The following is a 25,182-nucleotide window of genomic DNA, read 5'->3' as shown; positions in this document are numbered from 1 at the left end:
GCAATTTGATCTCTGGTTCCTCTGCCTTTTCTAAAACCAGCTTGAACATCTGGAAATTCACGGTTCACGTATTGCTGAAGCCTGGCTTGGAGAATTTTGAGCATTACTTTACTAGTGTGTGAGGGAAATGTAAATTAATGATACAGTGAAATACTTATATCTACACTTTTGTTAGAGTGGCTAAAATTTTAAGAACTGAGCATACCAAATGTTGGCTAGATAATGAAGGAACTGCAGCTTTCTTCTCATGGAAATATTAAAATGCTGCACTGAATTTCAGTCTAAAAAGTTAAACACACATCTATTTGATCCAGCCATTTCATTCTTAGATATTTACCCAGTCCAGCCGTTTCATTCTTAGATATTTACCCAAGAGAAATGAAAGTGTGTATCCATACAAAGACATGTTCACTAATGTTCATGATAACTTTAATAGCTAGAACTTGGAAGTTACCTTACTGTCAACAGGTGAATCATTAAACAGATTGTTTAGCCATACAGTGGACTATTAGTCAGAAATAAAAAAGGAATTAGAGTATTGTTTGGATGAAACTTAGAAAAATTGTGTTCATTGAAAGAAGCTAGACAAAAAAGAATACTGTATGATTCCATTTATGTTGAAATTATAGGGAATTCAATTTATAGTGACACAAGGCAGATTGTTGGTTTCATGTGCATGTACTGGGATGTGTTCGAGGACAGGAAGGAGAGATTACAAAAAGACATGAGGGAGCTTTTAGGAGTGTGTTTAATCATATTAAATGTATAATGATTCCATGAGTATATATACATGTATCAAAACTTATCAAATTGTATACTTTAAATGTATAAGATGTATGTCAGTCACATATCAGAAAAGCTTTATAAGTAAAACAGAATAGAACATGAACTTCAAGAGTTTGAAGTTAGAGCTCCTTTGCTTTGTGAGATGTTTTATTCAGGAAATCAACTAATTGATTGTCACTGTTTTAAAAATAATTCTAATAGCAAATAAAAATACAAAGTGAAAGTAAAAAAATTGAAATTTTATGACACGTGTACCAGTCTTAAATTGTTTTGATGAACATGCGCCCAGACATCTATGTATTGATGTAACTCAGAGATACATATATTTGTGTTTATGGGATAATACTATGTGTAGTCTTAGGTAATTAGCCTTTTTTTCACTCTATACTGTCTTTTTTAAGGTTCATGCAAATATGATCAGAATGATTATGATCTGGCAGCTGTGTGCTGACACTGTTGGCAACTCAAATAGCTTCTTTGTTTCACTAGTAGCTGGTTCTAAATGGCCACTTGAAGTCTTTTTTTTGGTGGGGCGGGTTGTTTAATTTAACCTTGACTTTTGAAATCAGTACTTGGAGATAAAAAACAAGTTTTTGAACCCTAATCATAAAAAGTAGAGTGTTTCCTTTCTTATATCCCTGACCATTTTGTCCAAAATACACTTGAATGTGTTCCTTATCATTTCAGAATATCATTAAAAGACTGTTTAACTTACGTTTTAGACCATGTTTAGATGAGTGTTTTATATTTGCACTGTGTAAAAATTAATTATCCAGGAATAATTTGCTAGGTAGTATGATAAATGAATTAAATATAAACTTATTAGTATCTTACATTATAAAAATGAAGTACCTGTTAAAATTCTTCAGATAAAATATATTTGTGATTTTGATTTTTTAAAAAGTATTTGGGCTTTTCAATTAAAAAAAGCTTATCATTGTAAAACTAGTACTAATTAAAAAGTAAACTAGTACTCAAGATTTCGAAGGAAAAAGGCAGTTCTTTGCTGCATCTGCCATATCTCCCCTTGCTTTTATCCCCTTCTGCATAAGTGCTGTTTTTCCAGAAGAAACCATTTTATCCCCGCCCCACCTCCCCGCCAGGTATCTGCCTGTTTCTGAATAACGTGCTAATACTGTTTTATGTGACTTTTCATAAGAATGATTGATTGGAGCGGCAAAGGATAAAAGTTCCTTTAAAGTCAGGAAAAGATACAGGAACATGTTTCCACTGAGATGGATTCCAGAGTAGAGGATACAATAGCACTCTGTGTGGACTGGTGCCCTTGGTCTTCAAGTTGTTAGGAGAGTAGATGTCCAAATCTTGTTATTGAGTGACTGTGGAGAGGATTCCTTCTGACCTTCTGAGAACTTTGCTTTTGAGATTCTCAACAGAGTTTTTATATCCTCTTTATTTTTTTTTAATTGTTGTAAAGTGTCTGATGATTAATTCTTACCTCCTTGCTGACCAGGTTCTAGTTACTTGTCAAAACCCGTGTGCATTCCTGAATGTTGCCTGGGAGAATAGGTGAATTGAAGGTTAAAGTCTCATGCGTACCCTAAGCTTAGGGCTTCCTGAGGTCTGTATCTCTAGCTATTTCTTGGTTTGTCCGTTTTAGATATTGTGTATTGTCTCTGTTACGATAGCTAGGGATTTAGCTCTGTTTCACTCACATCATTTCCTCTATTTCATAGTCCCCATTTTATTATATTACATTAAAATAAAACTGAAAAATGGTACAAAGTAAGCCTATTTACAAATCAGAAATTGAGCCACAGAAGTAGAAGGCAAGTTTATGATTACCAAGGGGGAAAATGGGGGAGATTAATTGGGAGATGGGGATTGATATATACCCACTACTATATGTAAAATAGATAACTAATAAGAACCTACTGTATAGCACAGGAAACTGTACTCAGTACTCTGTAATGACCTCTATGGCAATAGAATCTAAAAAAGAGTAGGTATATGTATAACTGACTCACTTTATTGTATAGCAGAAAGTAAAACAACATTGTAAATCAACCATACTCCAAGAAAAAATTAATAAAAATAAATCAGTAATCATTGTGAACAAAATTGAAGACTGTGATTACTTAACAAAACTGATTTTCTTTCAGTGATTTATTGCATCATGTGTTCAAACTGCTTAACTACTTTGTCCCTTTACGCTGTCCTTTTCAGGTTGGGCTTGTTGACCAAAGGCTTGGTTATGCTAAAAGCCTATTTTTGTAAGGGTGTGTGTGTGATCCTTAATGTTAATATCTGGAAGTCTAAAGAATCTGTTCAGTTTCTTTCCAGAAAAATCTTCCATTTTGCTTTCTGAAGGTTTCAGCCTGGCTGCTTTATTCTGAGTTGGCCAGTGAGAAGGGTACCATCATTAAGTACGCAGTTTCACTTGTCCCTCTTTACTTCCCCTGCTTTGCCTTTTGCCCGTTAATTCAGAGATGCTTCTTTTTGGTTTCTTGAGGGAATAAACTGGTAATTTATCTCTGTTTTAGGAATTGTAGGTGGTGATGGTGAGATGGTAGTAGTCCATTCCCTTACTTGTGGCTCCATGTCTTAATGTGTATCTTCTGAGATTAGGGTTTCTGCAGATGAACTAAGCTTGCTTATCATAAGCAGCCTCTTTCAGTTGCAATTGAGATTTTAGTTTCTTTAGCACTGCTGAGTTCGTCATCTGCTTTCCTTTTTCTGAAAATTTGTGGAGACCTTTTGACCAGTACTGCTTAATTACTTCTTTTATATTATTTTTGATCCTGTAGATGTTTGCTTTTTTTTTTTTTTTTGGTGCCTTTGTCATTATTTTAACAGTCTTAGATGGAAGAGTAGATGATCTTTCTGCCATATTTAAGTGGAAGTTCCAGGGGTGTGACCCTGTGTATTTCACTGTTATTGTATGTACTGTAGCAGGAGATAGACAATCACAGGAATTTTGAGACAAATTGGACTTTGGAGATAATTTAAATCTCTTTATTAATTTTACAGTAGAGGAACAGTCTCAGTGAAGTTACAGCTTTTGCCGTTGATTATAGTTATCAGTGCAAGCCTGAGATGGAATCTGTATGTCCTCACCCTGTTTGTTTCTTTTTCTACCATGCCACACTCACTGCCTTTATTTTTTAACTAGATTATTAAATTATTGGTAATTTAAACCTATTGTATAAACTAAGAATTAACAACTACATACCAGATTTGGGGGATTCAAAATGAGTAAGCCTGGTTTCTTTGTCAGAGCAATCTCTGGATTAATAAAAATGAATTTCTTACTTTCTTTTAGTTTAAATCTTTTCTTGATTGCTGATCTTGTCTTTTGCTTCAACTATTAAGCAGTTTGTATAATTATGTGATGATCTCAACTTAGGATTTTTCAAACAGGTGGTGGTTTGAATAAAAGAGGTTTTTTCCCCTTTAGTTTACAATTTCCTTTGACTGACTTGGCTCTCATTACTGTCTTCTGCTTTCTAATTTCTTGAGAGGAAGCTCAATATTTTTTCTGTTGTATAGGTTTATAATTAAATACCTATAGCATATGCCTCACATGCAGCATTTATAAACATTGCTGGGGAGAGAGACAGTTAAGAAAAGTATCTTAGTAAATTTTTTCTGTATACACTAAGCTCTTGGTGCAAAAGGAACTGCACCATACCTTTTTCTTACATGACTCTTAGCACAGTGCTGGATATATGTTAGGCACTTAGTAGATAGCATCTGACTGAAAAATATTTTATGAAAGGCCTTTTTTAAAGTGGAATTTTGTGTTCAGTGTTGAAAGCTAATGAGGGAATTGGTATTTTCTTCACATATATTTCTGTGAAGATACATTTTTCATGTGCTATGTTTGTCAAGTTTTTCAGCATAGTTTTTTAAAGAACAAGAACCATCATATTCCAATGGTCTTTGCACTTTGGACTGGTGTACACAAAGGGTTGAATCTAAAGAAGGGCCATAGAGAATCCATCTGAAAAACTTTCAAGAGTAAGGAGAAAAATAAAAATATAATAATTTTTGACAATTATTATTTGCCAATGAGGCATTTATTCAATGTGTATTAGGTACATTTTTTATATAATATTAGTTTAGTCCTCATGACAACTTCATGAGGTAGTTATCCTCATAAAATATACAGAGCTTAAGGCATTTGTTCATGACCAAAAAATGTATCAGGCATTGTGCAGTAATTTGAAATACATGTTTGTTTTAATTGTAAACCTGTATTCTATATTTTCTGCTATTTTACTCTGAAAGTATTAATTTGAAATTGAAAAACTCAATTATACATCCAGATTTTTGGAGTGTAAATAAGTGTGTACATAAAGGCTCATAGACTTAATGAAATTCTGTTTTCCTTTAATTATAGATATAGTGTAGATGAGAAAGATGTGTGTTACTTGCTCTAAACATTGTTAACATTCAGTTTTAATTAGTTTATCAGTATATTAATAATTTCTTTGTATTGTAATTAGCCTCCAATTAAAATAAATAAATTTTTAAAAAAAGCCAAAAAAACCAAAAAACAACAAAAAAGAAAGACTCCATAATTCTCTTTTTGACTGAGTTTTCAAAACAATGAAGTTCTGTGTTGGGAGTATGGTAGGTTGCCTCCAATTGACCTGTTTCCAGAAGAGAACAAACATTGCCATGATTCAGAAATATCAACTAGATAATTATTTGATATTCAAAAATTAAATTTCTTCTAGAGTATCTGGTCTTTACTTGAAGATTATAAAGCTGGTGTTCCCTTGAATAAGAAAAAAATTAATTAAAATTTAATTAAAATAAAAGCAAAATTAAGTTAGTTTGTTTTGATGTATACAATTTGCCAAAATATTATAACTCAAAATAAGTAGGAACACTTGTTACAGGAAGTAGACTGTTGAAAATAATCTTTTCCAGCATCTTGAAGAGACACAGTGGGTGTGAGGAGAGGAGGAAATAAGGAACATATAAATACTTCCAGATGAATATTGGTGTAATTATGGAGAGTAAAGGAAAAGGAATGTATTACCAGGGATGGAAAACAGAGGGAAGGAATTTGTAAGACAGATTTGCCTTAATTTTCCCTGACACCAGATAAATACCCACAGAAGTAAGAGAAATGAGAGAATTAATGAAATGGTAATTGGAAATAAGAATCATCATTTGCAATGAAAATACTCAGTTTTAAAAAGGGAAGCTAGAATAGTTCAGGAAATATGTTTCTCTCACAGATATAAATCCTTAATAATGATATGAACCTTATGTAAATCTTGATTAATGTAAACAAAAATGAAAGATATTACTTAATGTTTGCTCTAAAAATACTCAGTAATAATAGTTGGTCATAAATTTCAGTGCTGATTATTCAGTGTCAGCAATTTATAGGTGAATCATTGTATAAGTTATGATGAATTACTTCGATAAATGAGTGTATATGAGTTTAAAGGTGAAACATTTGGAGTGTCAAGTGAGACTGTATATAAGGTTAAAAGCTATCATTGTTTTGTTTAAAACTAATTGTGAGATGCTCTGACGTTATTGTAGTTAAGTCTATATATAGCTATTTTGCAATATTTTCTTCTGAAAGTCATATCATTATGCTTTGTATATTTAGGTCTTTAATTGATCCTAAATTGATTTTTGTATATAATGTGAGGTAAGGATCTGGTTTTTAAAAAGTTTTCGTTATAGGGAATCAATTATTATATTACTGAATTGTGAATGGTCTACCTTTACCCACTGATCTGCAATGCCAATTTTTAAATTTATCTATAGATTGGTTTCTAGCTTCTCAATGTTTTTTCTTTCTGTCCTTGAGCTTATATAGCCCTCTAGTTTTGCTGGTAAAGCTTTACACGGAGTCTTTTTAAAAATATTTATTTATTTATTTTTGGCTGTGCTGGGTCTTCACTGCTTCATGTGGGCTTTATTATTTTCCTCCAGTTTTCTCTAGCTGAATTTTATTTAATTTATTTTTTAAATTAATTTAATTGGAGACTAATTACTTCACAATATTGTAGTGGTTTTTGCCATACATTGACATGAATCTGCCATGGGTGTACATGTGTTCCCCATCCTGAACCCACCTCCTACCTCTCTCCTGATCCCATCCCTCAGGGTCATCTCAGTGCACCAGCCCTAAAGCACCCTGTCTCATGCATTGAACCTGGACTGGTGATCCATTTCATATATGATAATATACATGTTTCAGTGCTATTCTCTCAAATCATCTCACCCTCACCTTCTCCCACAGAGTCCAAAAGGCTGTTCTTTACATCTGTGTCTCTTTTGCTATCTCACATATAGGGTAATCGTTACCATCTTTCTAAATTCCATATATATGCGTTAATATACTGTATTGGTGTTTTTCTTTCTGACTTACTTCATTTTGTATAATAGGCTCCAGTTTCATCCACCTCGTTAGAACTGATTCATAAGCATTCTTTTTAATAGCTGCATAATATTCCATTGTGTATATGTACCAAAGCTTTCTTATCCATTTGTCTGCTGATGGACATCTAGGTTGCTTCCATGCCCTGGCTATTGTAAACAGTCCTGTGATGAACATTGGGGTACACATGTCTCTTTCAATTCTGGTTTCCTCTGTGTGTATGCTTAGCAGTGGGATTGCTGGGTCGTGTGGCAGTTCTATTTCCAGTTTTTTAAGGAATCTCCACACTGTTCTCCATAGTGGCTGTACTAGTTTGCATTCCCACCAACAGTGTAAGAGGGTTTCCTTTTCTCCACACCCTCTCCAGCATTTATTGTTTGTAGACTTTTTGATGGCAGCCATTCTGACTGGCATGAGATGGTACCTCATTGTGGTTTTGATGTGCATTTCTCTGATAATGAGTGATGTTGAGCATCTTTTCATGTGTTTGTTAGCCATCTGTATGTCTTCTTTGGAGAAATGTCTGATTAGTTCTTTGGCCCATTTTTTGATTGGGTCATTTATTTTTCTGGAATTGAGCTGCAGGAGCTGCTTGTATATTTTTGAGATTAATTCTTTGTCAGTTGCTTCGTTTGCTATTATTTTCTCCCATTATGAAGGCTGTCTTTTCACCTTGCTTATAGTTTCCTTCATTGTGCAAAAGCTTTTAAGTTTAATTAGGTCCCATTTGTTTATTTTTGCTTTTATTTCCATTACTCTGGGAGAGTCATAAAGGATCCTGGTGTGATTTATGTTGGAGAGTGTTTTGCCTATGTTTTCCTCTAGGAGTTTTATAGTTTCTGGTCTTACGTTTAGATCTTTAACCCATTTTGAGTTTATTTTTGTATATGGTGTTAGAAAGTGTTCTAGTTTCATTCTTTTACAAGTGGTTGACCAGTTTTCCCAGTACGGCTTGTTAAAGAGATTATCTTTTCTCCATTGTATATTTTTGCCTCCTTTGTCAAAGATAAGGTGTCCATAGGTGTGTGGATTTATCTCTGGGTTTTCTATTTTGTTCCATTGATCTATTTTTCTGTCTTTGTGCCAGTACCATACTGTCTTGATGACTGTAGCTTTGTAGTATAGTCTGAAGTCAGGCAGCTTGATTCCTCCAGTTCCATTCTTCTTTCTCAAGATTGCTTTGGCTATTTGAGGTTTTTTGTATTTCCGTACAAATTGTGAAATTATTTGTTCTAGTTCTGTGAAAATACTGTCGGTAGCCTGATAGGGATTGCATTGAATCTATAGATTGCTTTGGATAGTATACTCATTTTCACTATATTGATTCTTCCGATCCATGAACATGGTATATTTCTCTATTTGTGTCATCTTTGATTTCTTTCATCAGTGTTTTATACTTTTCTATGTGTAGGTCTTTTGTTTCCTTAGGTAGATATATTCCTAAGTATTCTTTTCATTGTGATGGTGAATGGAATTGTTTCCTTAATTTCTCTTTCTGTTTTCTCATTGTTAGTGTATAGGAATGCAAGGGATTTCTGTGTGTTAATTTTATATCCTGCAACTTTACTATATTCATTGATTAGCTCTAGTAATTTTCTGGTGGAGTCTTTAGGGTTTTCTATGTAGAGGATCATGTCATCTGCAAACAGTGAGAGTTTTACTTGTTCTTTTCCAATCTGGATTCCTTTTTCTTCTCTGATTGCTGTGGCCAAAACTTCCAAAACTATGTTGAATAGTAGTGGTGAGAGTGGGCACCCTTGTCTTGTTCCTGACTTGAGGGGAAATGCTTTCAATTTTTCACCATTGAGGATAATGTTTGCTGTGGGTTTATCATATATAGCTTTTATTATGTTGAGGCATGTTCCTTCTATGCCTGCTTTCTGGAAGGTTTTTTATCATAAATGGATGTTGAATTTTGTCAAAGGATTTCTCTGCATCTATTGAGATAATCATATGGTTTTTATCTTTCAATTTGTTAATGTGGTGTATCACATTGATTGATTTGCCAATATTGAAGAATCCTTGCATCCCTGGGATAAAGCCCACTTGGTCATGATGTATGATCTTTTTAATATGTTGTTGGATTCTGTTTGCTAGAATTTTGTTTAGGATTTTTGCATCTATGTTCATCATTGATATTGGCCTGTGTAGTTCTGTTTTTTTGTGACATCTTTGCCTGGTTTTGGTATTAGGGTGATGGTGGCCTCATAGAATGAGTTTGGAAGTTTAACTTCCTCTGCAATTTTCTGGAAGAGTTTGAGTAGGATAGGTGTTAGCTCTTCTTTAAATTTTTGGTAGAATTCATCTGCTGCTGCTGCTAAGTTGCTTCAGTTGTGTCCAACTCTGTGCGACCCCATAGACGGCGGCCCACCAGGCTCCCCTGTCCCTGGGATTCTCCAGGCAAGAACACTGGAGTAGGTTGCCATTTCCTTCTCCAGTGCATGAAAGTGAAAAGTGAAAGTGGAGTCGCTCAGTCTTGTCCGACTCTTAGCGACCCCATGGACTGCAGCCCACCAGGCTCCTCCGTCCATGGGATTTTCCAGGCAAGAGTACTGGAGTGGGTTGCCATTGCCTTCTCCAGAATTCATCTAGCTGAATTTTAATCCTCTTCTATTTTTCTAATGAGAATTTAAAATATTATTTTCATAAACCTTGTAACTTTGCCATTATTTGCATTCTAACCCCATGGTTTACTCTTAATTTCCTTCTCCATAAGCCTCTTAAATTTCAGCCTTAGTGATTAGTGGATTAACACTTTTGATCTCCTGTTTCTTCCTTTCTAGTATGGGTCTTTTTTGTATTTTTTTAAATTGAAGTATAGTTGATTTACAATGTTGTGTTAATTACTGTGGTACAACAAAGTGATTCAGTAATATATATATATGTACACACATTCATTTTTTAAAATAATCTTTCCATTATGGTTTACCATGGGATATTGAATATAGTTCTCTGTGCTTTCTAACATTTCTTTTTTTTTTGCCATAGTGCACACCTTGTGGAGATCTTAGTGCCCCAACCAGCGATTGAACCCAGACCCCAGGGAGTGAGAACCCGAAGTCCTAACCACTAGACTGCCAGGAAATTCCCTTAATATGTTTTAATCAACCTTTATTTTTCAGTTGCAAGAACCATTTAAACATGTTAAGTTTAAAATTTTGCTCTATCCACACTATCTGATTGATTCTGTCAACTTTATAGAACTTTGCAGGATACCATTAAGGTTCTTTGGTTTTATATGGTAATATTTGTAGATTTCTAGAATTTTACTTGTTTGATTCTCAAGAGGGCAATCTTAGTTGCAGGTATTTATGGACTATTTATTATCATCCTGCTGTATAGCAAGTCTTAGCTTGGCATTAACTATCTGACATTGGTAGGGCATTTCATTTATGACCGAGCTGTTTTTGGGCTTAACAATCTCTTCAAAGACCTTTCTGAGCCTGAAGTTCTAAGTTATGGTAATCTTCAGGGAAATAACATGTTTGAATGAATAATGTTTGTTTCAGTCTCGTACAGAAGACTCAGACTTTGTGGAGACGAGAGGCAAGATAGAGAGGGCCCTTGCCTGTGTTCTCTCCTGCTTCCTCATCTCCTGATGGTTGGAGTGGATGTCTTTTCCCTCTGGTAAATTCAGGAAGAAAAATGGTTGATAAATACCACGGTACCCTTTTGCTGTCTCTGGCTTTTTTAGGAACTGTGTTCATGTTTGAATCTAAGAAATGATATAAAAGCAGAACATCTGTTTAATCATGTCTTTAGGAAACAAAACTCTAGTGAAAAATAGTTTATGCGTTACATTATTCTGGAGAAGACAGGGTAGAAAGTTGAAGTATAACTCTCTACTTTCTACTTCTTACTAAGTTGAATTTTCCCTTTCAAGTTTATTAATTTAAACCATTGAACATTCAGAGAATAAGTTAAATGTAATAAGAGATTAAAAAATCTGTATATCTTTTGTTCTGCCAACAGAAGTTAGGTTGGCAGAACCAGATATACTAAATGAAAAAGAGAACTGCATTTAATTTAGTCCCACATTTAAACAGACATTTTACAAGCAAATATTAACATTAAATGTTTCATTGAGAAGTAGCTCCATTTCATTAGTAAGGATTGTAAGGATTGTGGACCTGATGGTATATTTACTTTTACATTTATAATTGTAATTTTTATCTTGCCTTCCAAAATGAATTTGAGACAGTGTTTTAAGCATATAACTGCCCTCAAACCTAGCAGTTTGGCTTGCTCTTGGTGGTAGGTCAGGTTCTTAAGAAGAAGGGTGCAAGAGTCAAGGAAGAAATAAGGAAGATAATGCTGACAAAACCAGCAAAGACAAAGGAAAATAAAGGTTATTGAGATCTGATGGAAAGTTACCTGGTTTGGGGCAGGGAAAAATCATCAGAGAAAGAAATACTAATGAGAGACTGAACATTTTGAAGTTTGGTATTAGAGAGCTAATGTGCCAGTAGAATAGTTTAAAATGGATCTTGCATTTTGATATTAATTTCTCATTTAAATGCTTTCTTCTCTGTAGTAATCCTCTGTGTTTTTCCAGTCTTTTAACTTTATTGAGGCTTTCAGTGGATAATCAAAGGTCTCTCTTGGTGAATGCTACATTGTACTTAAAAATATGTGGGTTCTTTTAAAATATCTTTGATTTCTAACATAATTCCTCAGTGATAACAGAATAGACTGTATTAGACCATGAAATTTTTGTACCTTATTTTATGTCCTTGGATATGTTGCAGTGTCTCCTGATTTATAGTCTGTGGAAACTAGCATTTTTATCCTACTGTTGTGTGAAAATTATGTCTTAATTATTTTGGCTTGGTTCATAGTACTTTTAGGTTTACTTATCCTTCTACTTTTCTGTATATTCATTCTGTTAGTTTTTGAGCATTTGATACTGAAACTCCAACTAAAAAGCTTAATTTATCTACTTAAAAAAATAATTGTAATATATAGTTGAACTACATGTAACTTTGTTCTATACTTTCCAAGTCTCCTGTAGATGTGTTATCATACTTTCATAATTTAAAAAATAAAAAAAGAAAGAAAAGTAATAAATCTTGCAAGTTTATTGTTGAGGACCTGAAGATGTACTCGAATCTGCAAAGTAGAATGTCTTTTGAATGATTTGATCACAGTTAAGCTGTCCTTGGAGAAGGCAATGGCACCCCACTCCAGTACTCTTGCCTGGAAAATCCCATGGATGGAGGAGCCTGGTAGGCTACAGTCCATGGGGTCGCTAAGAGTCAGACACAACTGAGCGACTTCACTTTCACTTTTCCCTTTCATGCACTGGAGAAGGCAATGGCAACCCACTCCAGTATTCCTGCCTGGAGAATCCCAGGGACGGCGGAGCCTGGTAGGCTGCCGTCTATGGGGTCGCACAGAGTTGGACATGACTGAAGCGACTTAGCAGCAGCAGCAGCAAGCTGTCCTTGCCTTCTTCTTGCCTATAATATGTATCTTTTTTATGGGCTACCTTCACTATTCCCTTTAAATTCTTACCCTGAGACTTTAAAAGTTGTCGTTCAGTCGATAAGTTGTCTGACTGCATGGATTGCAGCGCGCTAGGCCTCTGTCTTTCACTACCTCCTGGAGTTTGCTCAGATTCATATCCATTGTGTTAATGATGCCATCTAACCATCTCCTTCTCTGTCTGCGCTTTTTCCTCCTGTCCTCAATCTTTCTCAGCATCAGGGTCTTTTCCAGTGAGTTGGTTCTTTGCATCAAGTGTCCGAAGTATTGGAGCTTCAGCTTCAGCATAAGTCCTTCCAATGAATATTCAGGGTTGATTTCCTTTAAGATTGAGTGATTTGATCTTCTTGCGTCCAAGGGACTCGCAAGAGTCTTCTCTAGCACCACAATTCTTTAAAAGGAGGAAAGAGTTTTTTGGGGAAGGAGCACAGAAGAGATGAAATGGAAGAGGAAGAGAAAGTTGGGCAACAGATAAAAGCTGTCCTTTTTTTGACTCTTACAAAAGAGACAGTACTCCCTCTACTATATTGTACTTAACTTTATTGTAATATCAATACTTATGACACTATGAGCTGTTACTTTTATTCTGATTTGTCTACTAAAGGCAAGACAGGCTTCCCTGGTAGCTCAGAGGGTAAAGAATCTGCCTGCAATGCAGGAGACTTGGGTTCGATGCCTTGGTTGGGAAGATCCCCTGGAGAGCAGGGAATGGCAGCCCACTCCAGTATTCTTGCCTGGAAAATCCCATGGACAGAGGTGCCTGGTGGGCTATAGTCCATAGGGTCGCAAATAGTTGGACACGACTGAGCGACTAGCACACACATAAGGGCAAGACATGTTTGTTATTTCTCTTTCACTAACCATCTAGAGAAGGAACGTAAGGGAATTCCCTGGTGGTCTAATGGTTGGGACTCCCTACTTCCATTTCAGGGGACACAGCTTCAATCCCTGGTCAGCGAACTAAGATCCTACCGGCCTCGTGGTATGGCCAAAAAAAAAAAGGAGCTAATATATTAAAAGTGTTTAATGCTGTGCCACAGCATTGTTAAGCACAAAATACATGTTTAAAAAAAAGGAAAGTTATGTTGATTGAGTTCCTATTTTGTATATATCAAGCACTTTGCCAAGACAGAGATATCATCAAATCCACTGGTTTCACACTTTTTAACTTCCATGAAATTGTTTTGATAAGTAAATACTTCCTCACTCAATAAGTATTTATGATTTTTATATTTTAATGTTAAATACAACTGGTAAATCATTCTTTTACTGGAGTCTAAATATCATAGTGGTTTGATACCTACCATTCATTATACATTTATAAAAAGATACAAACAACTTCTTTCTTAACATTAAAAAATTTATATTCCTTTCTCAGTTTAAATTTGTATTTCTATTACACTTTTCCCACCAGATTTCATCCTTTTGTGATGTATTTTTTATGCATGGATTATGTTTTGCATATAATAATATTATGTATAAATTATGAAGGCAATATAGTTTTTATGCATGCAAGGCTTTCTTGCATATTGATCACCCTATTGTATGTCTTGGAACAACTATATGTATGAAGTCAAGTTTAAAATATTTTTTCTAGTTATTTTAATTAGCATACAATTAGTAAAACAATATAAATGTATTAAATGTTAAATAATTATTAAACAAGAAAATAAGTTTTTGGAAATGCATCTTTTAATGAGATGGGTGAAGCTGATCTTTAATTTTTTTCAATTAATTGAACCTTTTGTGGATAAATAATACCCAGTGCTACAGTAAGACAGTGTTCAGCATTAGTTTTATTTCCCCCCTTTTTTTCTTTTAGAGATCTAAGTTCTGAGTACTCTGTTTATATAATTAATTGAGTGGTAATGGACAGTTTTGTTTCAGAAATTTTTACTCAGTTACTTGAACTTTTCTAACGTCAACTGATTTATCATCAGACTTATTTTTATTTATCTATCAGCTGATAATATGATTAAGACCTTTTTCAATTTTGTTGGAAGCAAAGAATAGAAATCACCTGGCTTGGTGATTAGAGTCATTAGAGTCATTAAAGACTTGAAATTCTGGGAAGTATACCAAAAAGGCTTTATTAAAGCTTCTTAATATAATTATTTTAAGTAGTAATTATATCTGTTAGTGTTTTATTCATAGGCATTGTTCAGACGGTATTGAGAAAAGCTAAATCTTGTTAACTTCAATATACCTATGTCAAAAGGATATTACTTTGATGTTTTTATCAGGTGACTTAAACACGTTTTAACCAAAACCATTTATTCAATTTAAAGTCACTGTCTATCTTGAAACCTTTTTGGCAAAACTGTTCTTTCATTGTCACACCAATGAGATTTACTTTCATGATGTAAGAAGTCTGACTTCATTTTTTTCAATTCAAATAAATTGATTTGATTCATGTTACTGTAACAACCATCTTTGATACTTAATCCTTGGTAGATAAATGTAAGGCAAGAAGACTTGTTTAAAGAGTGTTGCTTGGAAGAAATAAATTGACTTTGTCTTTCATGTTCTTCTTTAGAAACTCTCTTAGCTTTGCTTCACAGAGCTCTCCTTGAAAAGGAATGTATTCTCTGATGATGAACATGGGCTAGAAATGATGAACTTTTAAAATGAAAATTGGAATCAATTTCTGAATATATCTGAAAATAGAACATTCTATCCCAATTCCTCATTTTAAATTTCTGTCTTCATTCTTTACAGTAATAGTGTATAAAATAGGAAGCCATAAAGTTAGTTTGTAGTACTTTAAGAAGACTTTGAAGACAAAATATTATGAATCATTCCTTGTTTAATACTTCAGAGATTTTTATACTTAGGCATTGCAGTATGGTTACATTCAGGATGGAAAAGATGTGTGCCATTCTTTTTATAAAGTGAATAAAGGCACTTGTGGAAGGGGAGGCAAGAAAGGAGAATTAGATGACCTCTCTGCTGTCAGACAATTAGTTTTACGAAAAGGATGAGTGCAAGTGGAAATTGAAGACCTGTCCTTTGTTGTTTGCCTATTTCTGTGGCCTTTAGTAGTATAACTATATGATATTAGAATATCCCTATTCTTATATTTATGCTAGCCTCTATTTTATAGTCAGGGGAACTTATAGTTGAAAGAATTGCCTATGGTCACTAAGCTAGTTAATGGTTTAGTTAAGAACTCCAAAGCTTATTTTTCCTCTTGTGTTACATTACGTAGTACAGTCTGATATATAATAAATGTTTACTGTATATTGCTTTTTTCCCTCTTTTGGCTGTACAGCACGGGATATAGGATTTTAGCTCCCAGACCAGAGTAGGAACCCTCACCCCCCTGCTTTGGAAGCGCAGAGTCTTAACCACTGGATCACCAGGGAAGTCCCTACTATATATTTAATGAAAGAATAACTTTGTATTGTTTTGTGAACTATTAAATCTTAACCTTGGAGTAGTTTCTTGAATTTTGTACTGCTGGATAAATGTAACATTATAGATGAGTCACTACAGAAGAATATTGAAGATACCTCATATTTTTAAAGCATGGTCAAGTTCATCTCACTTTTGTTACTGAGGTGGTGTTGGTGGAAGTGACTAATAAAGCGTCAAAGAACTCAGACATATTTTTAATGTTTTACCAATTAAGATAGAGACCTGTTATCAGTGTAGTGGTGTTTATATGCTTGGGGTCAACTGGCTGTATGTAGAGACTATAGTCAGATGTCCATGAGGCAAACATACTCATATGTTTATTTGACCAGTATACTTTTGTTTCTGTGTTACAGGTATTCTCTTAAACCTGATGACCAGATTTTGGCTGAAGAGAAACATAAGGAACTGTAAGTGCATTAAACCCTAGGCTATACATAATTTAGACTCTGTCTGTGGACTAGATGTATGTAAACAATCTGATTTTTAAAATTCCATGAGGTTTTAAAATCTAAAGATTTAACCAGTAGTATGTTCTTAATCCTAGTAGGATTAGGATAAGTTATACTACCTAAGGTTAACAAAGTTGTTACCATATGCACATTAAAGTATGTTTTAATAGTATTGTATCCCATCCTCTGGACTAAGGGCATATTGGGAAATGAGTTGTTTTGTTTTCTTTCCCCAGATAAAGTATTAAATTGTCATCGTTAATTTTGGCTCTTGCTCAGTTGACTTCCACCCCGTACTTAAGGTGGAGACATGAAAAAGTCATGTCGCCTTATGAAAAAGTAAATGCTTAAGCTTGTTTAGCCAACTTTAAAATTGTAGATATGAATATAATTTTGTTTCTTTAAAAAATTTTAATATTCATAGGATTCTCTCTTTCAGGTAAAGGTGACAAGAAAGTATGTCACCTTATGAAAAAGTAAATGCTTAAGTTTGTTTAGCACAAGGTTAAAAAAACACTTTAAAATTATAGCTGTGAATATAATTTTGTTTATTTAAAAAAATTTAATATTTGTAAGATTCTCTCTTTCAGGTAAAGTAACTGTATACATGATTTTGGAATATCTCTGTTGTTGTTCTTCTGCCTTATGGTAGTATCTAAAAAAATTACTGTGTTATAGGAACTGAGGTTTTTAGCTAAAAATTACAGACTTGGTAGTTTTAAAAATTCATCTCTTGTTTTTCAGTATCATAGGATTGTTCCGGGAGGGAAGCTAAAAAAAACAGTATATGCTTCTCTTTTCTAGTAGTCTACCTTTTTTTCCTCGATCATGCAGTAAGAAAGTTCTGATAACCTTAATTATTATGCAGATATTTAATATCAAGTAATAATGTTGAACTAAGAGTTTGAGACTTACTATACCTTTAGGTTGGACTTAACATTGTTAGTATTATTATTCTATCTTTTTAGAATTGAAGTACAGTTGACTTACAGTGTTGTGCAGACCACACTTATTCTCAGTGATAGTTAAGGTTCTATCCTGTTTATAAATACATTGGTGAATTTTACAGATTTCCTTGGGTGTTTCCTTAATGTTTGACATCTAATTCAAGTCCCTTGCTGTTGAGTTTAAATGAAATCGTCATTTGTACTCATGTTTATGGAGAATAACTTTCTGTAGATCAAGTACTTTTCAAGACTCTTCTTTTCTTCCCAAGGTTAAGTAATGATTTTTCTGAGTACTTTTAACTGCTTAAAAAAAACTCTGTCCTGGATCTTTTCCAAATTATTTTCTTCCTTTTCTCTTATTGAGGAGATCATAGAAAGTGTTAATCGTCAAATGGTAGGCTTGGTGTGCAGGGAAAGGATTTCTTTAAGAGTTCTTACAATTGATACATCCCATTGTGACGTTAGCCTTTCACCAGTGTTTTTATATTTGTTATGTCTTCATTTAATTATAATCTCCAAGTGGGTTCTCAAATTTATTGTCAAGGAGTTTTATATAATTTTTTTCTTTACAACCAGAAATTGTCAATGAGTGTACATGATTGTCACTGTACCATTGGTTGATTGCTTGTTATTTATAAGTCTTATAGCAGAGCTTTTTTGGTTTGGGGATTAGGTTGTCAACCTAGAAGTTCTTTCGGGCTTTCCTGGTAGCTCAGCTAGTAAAGAATCTGCCTGCAAGGCAGGAGACCCTGGTTCGATTTCTGGTTGGGAAGATGCCCTGGAGAAGGGATAGGCTACCCACTCCTGTACTATGACCAATATTAAAAATACCAGAAAACTGTAATAATGTAAATATTTTCATATTATTTAATATGTAACCCATATTAATGTTATTCATTTACAATTTCTTTAGCTGTCTATGATATAGTTGACCCTCAAGGATAGACTGATGTTTTTATTTGACTTTATTAGGAAAAATTTTAAATGTACAGTATATAATTAACCATATACTCACCACCTAGATTTTATCATTGACATTTTACTCTACTTACTTTTTTACCTATCCATTCTTTTGTCCATCCATGACTTCATCTGCTTTTTGAATGCATCTCGAAGGTAAATTGCGGACATCAGTATGTTTCCCCATAAGTATTTCAACATGCATACCATCACCTAGGGTTCAGTCGTTTAAAGTTTTTTGTATTTACATGTAAAAATTTTCATACATTGAAACACACAAATCTTCAGTGTACATTTGCTGAGTTTTGACAGATACGTGAATGTTTGTAACCCAGTTCTCTTATCAAGATCCAGAACATTATCATCACCCCAGAAAATTCTTCCCTTATTCCTCTTTGTAGTCACTCTCTGCTCCTACCCTTGGAGAGGAACCATTATTATGATTCTTTTTCAACTATAGATTAAGGTTTTCCTGTTCTGAAATTTCTTAGTAATGGAATCATATGTCTGTTCTGTTTTATATAGTGCTTCTTTCACTCAGTATAATGTTTTTAGATTTTTTCATATCGTATGAATTAATTAATTTCTTTTTATTGCTTATTAACATTCTGTGGTTTATCTGTTCTCTTATTGGTGGACATCTAGGCTGTTTCCTTTCATTTTGGCTGCTATGAATAAAGTTGCTGTTAATATTTTTATACAAGTCTTTTGGTGAACATGTTTTCATTTCTCATGGAAAATTACTCAGGAGTAGATTTGCTGCTGAGTCACTAGGATATAGGGTAACATTATATTTGGTTCTATAAGGAACAACTAGATTTTCTTCAGAAGCCAGGACTGTTTTACATTCCTAACAGCGATATATGAAAGTTCTAGTTGCTCTACATCCTCATCAACATTTGGTGTTCGATGGTCTTGCTAATTTTAGGTATTGTGGTGGATATGTAGTTGCATTTCATTGTGGTTTAATTTTCATTTCCATGGTGACTATTGATATTGATCATTTTTTCATTTGCTTATTGGCCATATATATTTTCTTCGGTGAAGAGTCTGTAAAATCTTTTGCTGATGAAAAACATTGGATTGTTTTGTCTTTTTATTGATGAGTTGTTGAAATTCTGTATATATTCTGGTTACTAGTCTATGTCAGCTGTATGTTTTACAATTTTTTTTCTCCAGTCCCAGACATACCTTTTTTCCTTAATAGTTTCTTTTGATAAGCAAGTTTTAAATTTTTATAAAGTCTAATTTATCAGTTTTTGCCTTTATAATTATTGCTTTCTATGTTCATCTAAAAAACTTTTGCCTGCCCTCAATTTATGAAGATACTCTTATATTTTTCTTTGAAAACTGTGATTTCAGCTTTTTTTGTTTAGGTCTGTGATCTCTTACGCGTTAATATTTGTCTATGATATGAGGTAGATGTTGAGGTTCATTTTTCTTTACCTGGATGGATATCTAGTTACTTCAGCACCATTTGCTGAATAGACTTTACTTGTCCACTGAATTGCTTTGATGCCCTTGCTGAAAATCAGATAACTTTAGAAATATGGATATGGATTTATTCTGTTCTGTTGATTCACTTGTCACTCTTTATGCCAGTAACACAGTACAGTAAATATTGAAGTCAGTTGCTGTAAGTCCTTCAACTTTGTTCTTTTATGAGATTACTTTGAATATACTAGATCCTTTACATTGCCTTTTATTTTAGAATCAGCTTATCAATTTCCTCACAGAGACCTTTTGGGATTATCATGGGGATGTTGAACCTATTTCAGAGAGAAGTGACCTCTTAACAGTGTTTAATTCTTCTTTAATTACTCTCAGCAGTGCATTGTAGTTCTCAGTGAAGAAGTTTTGCTTGACTTGAGGCCACATGAATTTTAATACCACCCTTTATGACTGTGAATTTAGAAACAAAAGATTGAGGGTTTCACAGTATATTTTCACCTTAAATGTGTTGAATTTGGATAGATGATTTTTTCTTCTCACAATGGAAAATCTTCTGTATTTGCACTCTTTTTATAGATTATTTCTCTTTGAATATATTATATAATAATTATTTTTATAAGTTAACATTTATCACTAAAAGTATATTGGAGTTACTGTTTTTCTACCATTTCTTCATAATAGCTGTGTAGGAAAATTAGGTATGTTCCTAATCTTTGCCAGCTGTGGTTAAAATGAATATTATTAGGCCATTCCAGAGACTGGAAAAGAGAGGTAGGTATTTAGCTCAAATTTGTCATAATTAGTAGAGAAACTCTTCAGGGTGTGTAGTGTGATGAAAGGTTAATAGCTCAAATTTTTAATTTAATGCAAATGCTCTACAAAAAATTGTATGATATGACAGGAAAATACATTTTATTGATTGAAGCAGATTTTTTTGGTTAGATCTTTTCTTTTGTCACTATTTAGCATTAAAAAATTGCATGTTTTCTAGGTTACTGTTTGCTTTACTTTCTTTATTTAAATTTTAAAAAAATGTTGGAAAGGAGTCTAGAATCTTATTAGGATTTAAATGACCTGTGTTTTAATACTTAATATATACACATTTTACAGAAGACACAAATTTTTCAACGGTCTTAAAAGAAAGTGCCATACTCTTGGATTAATATTATATGATTTATTCTCTTTTTCCAGTGCAATTAAATAGTTAACTGTATAGAATATTATGCAATTGTTAACATGTTTTTAGGAAAATATTTAATATCACAATGATTAAGTAATTGAAAAAGCTTGCTTACAGATATCAGAGAAGAGAACTGTACTAGAATAGTATAGATCTGTGGGTGATGGGATTATGGGTGAATTTTGTTTTTTTCCTTGTCCTTTTATGTGTGTTTTAAATCTTCTCTAATGGGTTGTGTTAATTCTGTAACCAGAAAAAAGAAAGAAGTGATAAATTCCCTAAATTTAAATTGGTTATTAAATACATTATCTGTTTCAGGATGAACTTTTTCAACTTTATGATCATAATTGGTGATCTAAGTTAGGAAACATAAAAATGAGGGTCTAAAGGTTGAAATGACACAACTTAATTTTTTTTAGTGTAACATGAAGTCTTTCTTAATAACTAGTGCTTATGCAACAAGGATCTTAAACTTGTTAGAACATGCCTTACTGATTTAACATTGGTTGATTATCTTAATTCTTTTGGCCGCTGGTTCTCTGTAGTTTTTGACCTGTACACCTAAGAAAACTTTCAGTTGGGTATGCCACTGTCAGAGCAGAATATTAATTTAAAAAAACTCAGCAGCAGCCCTTCATGAAAGCTGCTTATAAATAATTTCATTTGTATTTTATACTTAAAATAGTTGAGATCTCTTTATGTTTAAGACCAAGCTTTTAAAAATATCATAAGAGGTGTAGCTATAAAATAAATAAAATTATCCAAATTAATAATTCCATGTTTTATTCCTATAAAACAATATTATTTGCTTCTTAATTATAATCTGCTGAAAATCTTGATTTAAATTGTAAAAATGCAACATTCAATTAACTGACTTATTGAAAGTCTGCATTAATTCTTTGTATGCCAATAGGAGAGTGCAATAACTAATTATTTTGATAATACTTTGTGGTAAATATTAAGTATGCTTTTATTTAAAATATTCTTAGTACCCCAGATTTCATAATTCAGACTCCATATACATTTAGTCACTCGTGCTTCTTACTTGTACTTTTTATTTCCTTGTTTGGGGAAGACTGACATGCACGAAAACGGAAGATTGGTCAGCAACGAAAGTGACACTTGTTTGTTTTAAGCATAATGACTTTTCTCAAGTTGCTGTTTTTCTGTGTACTGAAGATACTGAGAGGTGATTTTTAAGTAGGGAAGGCCAAGAAATTAAATTTGTTGTCTGATTAATCCAAAACTATAGAATTTATACTTTGCACTGTATGTGATCCAATAATGAACTCGTTTCATTAGTCTTCTACAGATTTTTCTCAGTCTTCTAGAGTTTTAGTTTTCTAGGTGGAGATACTTAAAATAAGTAAGAAAAAAATCACTGTTTCGTTGAATAAGTATTTTTTCACCTACTTACCAGTTGCTATGCTAGACAATGTTTAAGAGAAACATTTATCAATGTAGACTTACTCCCCAATTAATAGTTTGCATTTTAAAAGTTTTGTAATTGGAGATTTTGTAATACTGCATTCTCTTACTGTTGGACATCTGCAGTTATAGGAAATAGAACTCTTTTGTTTTTATTTATGAATATCTAAATCTATATTACATTGAATTGAATATTGAGATCAGATCATAAAGATTCAGATAATGAACGATAAAAGTTGGCTTGAGAAAGAGATAAATTTCAAAGGCAAATATAAGTAAATTCAAAGAATTCATGCCATTTAGCACACACAGAAGTAACTTGATATCTGAGAAATTTTTTTCAGTTTCCTGTACTCCATAAAGCATAGGGAAAGCCTCTTTTTAGAAGAGATTCACATTTATTTACTTGGCTTTTAAATATAGTTGCCAAGATAAAGGGTGAATTTTTGTCTTTACCTCTAGAACAGTTCATGCTCTTCTAGATATGGAATATATGTTACTTTTTGTTACTGAATGAACTCTCCTTATTGACTATTTTTTATGTAGAAAATTGTATTATTTTGTTAGAATTAGTCCTTGAATTTAAAATTTTGTCTTGCAGTAAGTATAATATATTTAAGTTTTTATCAGTTTAGGGTTATGATGAAATGGGAGAAAATGAATGAATTATGTCAGAGGTATGAAGTAGGAGTATTGGAAAGAAAGTGAAATCGCTCAGTCGTGTCCGACTCTTTGCGGCCCCATGAACTATAGTCTCCCATGGACTATATCGTCCATCCCTGGATTTTCCAGGCAAGAATACTGGAATTGGGTTGCCATTTCCTTCTCCAGGGGAATCTTCCCCACCTAGGGATCGAACCTGGATTTCCTGAATTGCAGGCAGACTCTTTACAGTCTGAGCCACTGGGGAAGGACACTGTTAGACCTTAATCTTTGGTTCAGTGTCAAAACATTGGTATTTCTTAGAGAACAATGCCCAGTTTATTAACCAGTAGGGAAGATTTTTAAGTATTTAAATGGCACGTTTGAAAACATGTTCAGAGACCTTGGAAACAATCAATAGCATCTGATATGCTCCTAAATTCATTATTATTAATGGTGTGACTTAGTGATTCTTTGAAAATATCAGGATTGTTTTGTAAGAGTAATATAAGAATGGTTACCTATAAAGCTGATAGATTTTGTTCATTGCAAATGCGAAAGAGAAAAATGAAAGCCTGGGAAGTGAAAAGTCAAAATTGAAATAAAGAACATCTAGGACCAGCAACGAGGTTTCATGGTTGATGTTTTATATCTTTTATGTTATAGAATTCAAGATTCTAGAAATGAGCCCTAGAATTGGGTTACCCTGCCCTTTAATGACAGCATTGGACCAGAATCCAAATCTCCTGATTCCCAATTAATTAATTATGCTTTTTCTATCATACCAAGTAGCTCCTTGAGAATATGATTTTTTTTTTAATCAAAGGGATTGATACTCATTGGCAGATTCACTGATTATAATGAACTCAACTGTATCAAGGCTCAGTTGCTAATTAATTTTATAGTATTATGGTTTTAGAAACCACCTCAGACTCACTGAGTTGAGGGCAGTCAATAAATGCTACGTGTATCTGAATTCCAAATGCAAGACACTTATTCTTCCAAGGAGAGGGTATAATACAAAGCTTTTTGGCCAACTTGACTCTAAAAACTTTTAGAGAAGTTTACAAAATGTCAAATTTGTACTTGTAATTTAGTTTCGTTACATACATTTTACAATCACATATTATGTGAAATGATATTAAAATTATTTTTTCTTTTTTACTTGTCATTTGTTTGAATATCCAGAATTTTCATAATCTAATCACCACTAGAACTGTTTTCTCTAGAACACAGCAATCTTCTTTGATCCAAGTTGTTTGATTTCATGTATGATACTTTCATGGGACATTGTATTGTAAGCTACCATGCCTCTTACATGGGAAACATTTTTTGTTGTTGTTTGGGAAATATTTTTTAATTGATTTTTTAATATGTTGTCATGATCTTTGTACAGTAACTGTTCACTATATTGCTTTTTAAGTTTATCTTTAAAAGGTGCCATATAATAACATTACCATGTGTGCTTCTGAAGCTGTGCCTCCAGGAATAAGTACTAAATGTATGTTCAGATTCTTTGTTCCTTTTTTTGTTTTTAAACTAATCAGGTGACTTTTATAAGAATCCCAAACTAGCATTGACTGAATTTATTTCAGGCAGCTACAAATGGTTCTAAACTAATCTGTGACCAGAGCTCACCCTTCTGGTGAATTTTTGACTGTGTTATCACTTTAGAATTCTAGAATTTCATAATTTCTTCTTATCTGTTGTTATACCTGGATTATGAAACTTTTGAAATGTTTGTGTAAATATTTTATTGTTTAAAAGAAAATTATTAGCCCTGTCATAAAGAAGAAGAACTCATTACAAGAGATAATTTTAGAATTAGATTTGGTCATATATTCATGCATATATGTTAGATGAATGAAAAATGTATGTTATTAGTGGTGAAACCTTAAAAGCCTCAAAGGATTTATCCTAAATTACTGCCTTTTGTTTTGATGAAATATACGGTACTCTAGACTTAGTGTTAGGAGAAACTGGGTTTATATATGTTTTGCTACAGATTGTAACCTTGGTGTATCAGTTAAGACTCAGTTCCACTATGAGTAATAAGAAATAAGAAAC

At 33.2% G+C, this 25,182-nt stretch overlaps 1 protein-coding gene across 7 annotated transcripts in view; it reads left to right on the top strand.

The window, feature by feature from the left end:
• Positions 1-25,182, top strand: part of ADK (adenosine kinase) — a 519,359-nt gene that overhangs the window by 49,742 nt on the left and 444,435 nt on the right. For 5 of the 7 annotated variants that reach the window (XM_081564638.1, XM_081564648.1, XM_081564597.1 and 2 more), the window contains exon 3: positions 16,411-16,464. The exons of the other annotated variants lie outside the window; for them this stretch is intronic. In XM_081564638.1, the coding sequence (XP_081420764.1) occupies positions 16,411-16,464 (54 nt within the window). The remainder of the gene's footprint in view (positions 1-16,410; positions 16,465-25,182) is intronic. 7 annotated transcript variants of the gene reach the window in all.

The sequence above is a fragment of the Giraffa tippelskirchi genome, chromosome 2, assembly GCF_054371585.1.
Source record: "Giraffa tippelskirchi isolate mGirTip1 chromosome 2, T2T-mGirTip1v1.2.pri, whole genome shotgun sequence".
Taxonomy (NCBI): Eukaryota; Metazoa; Chordata; class Mammalia; order Artiodactyla; family Giraffidae; genus Giraffa; species Giraffa tippelskirchi.
Note: the sequence above shows the minus strand (reverse complement) of the source record. Positions and strands in the feature narration are given on the sequence as shown.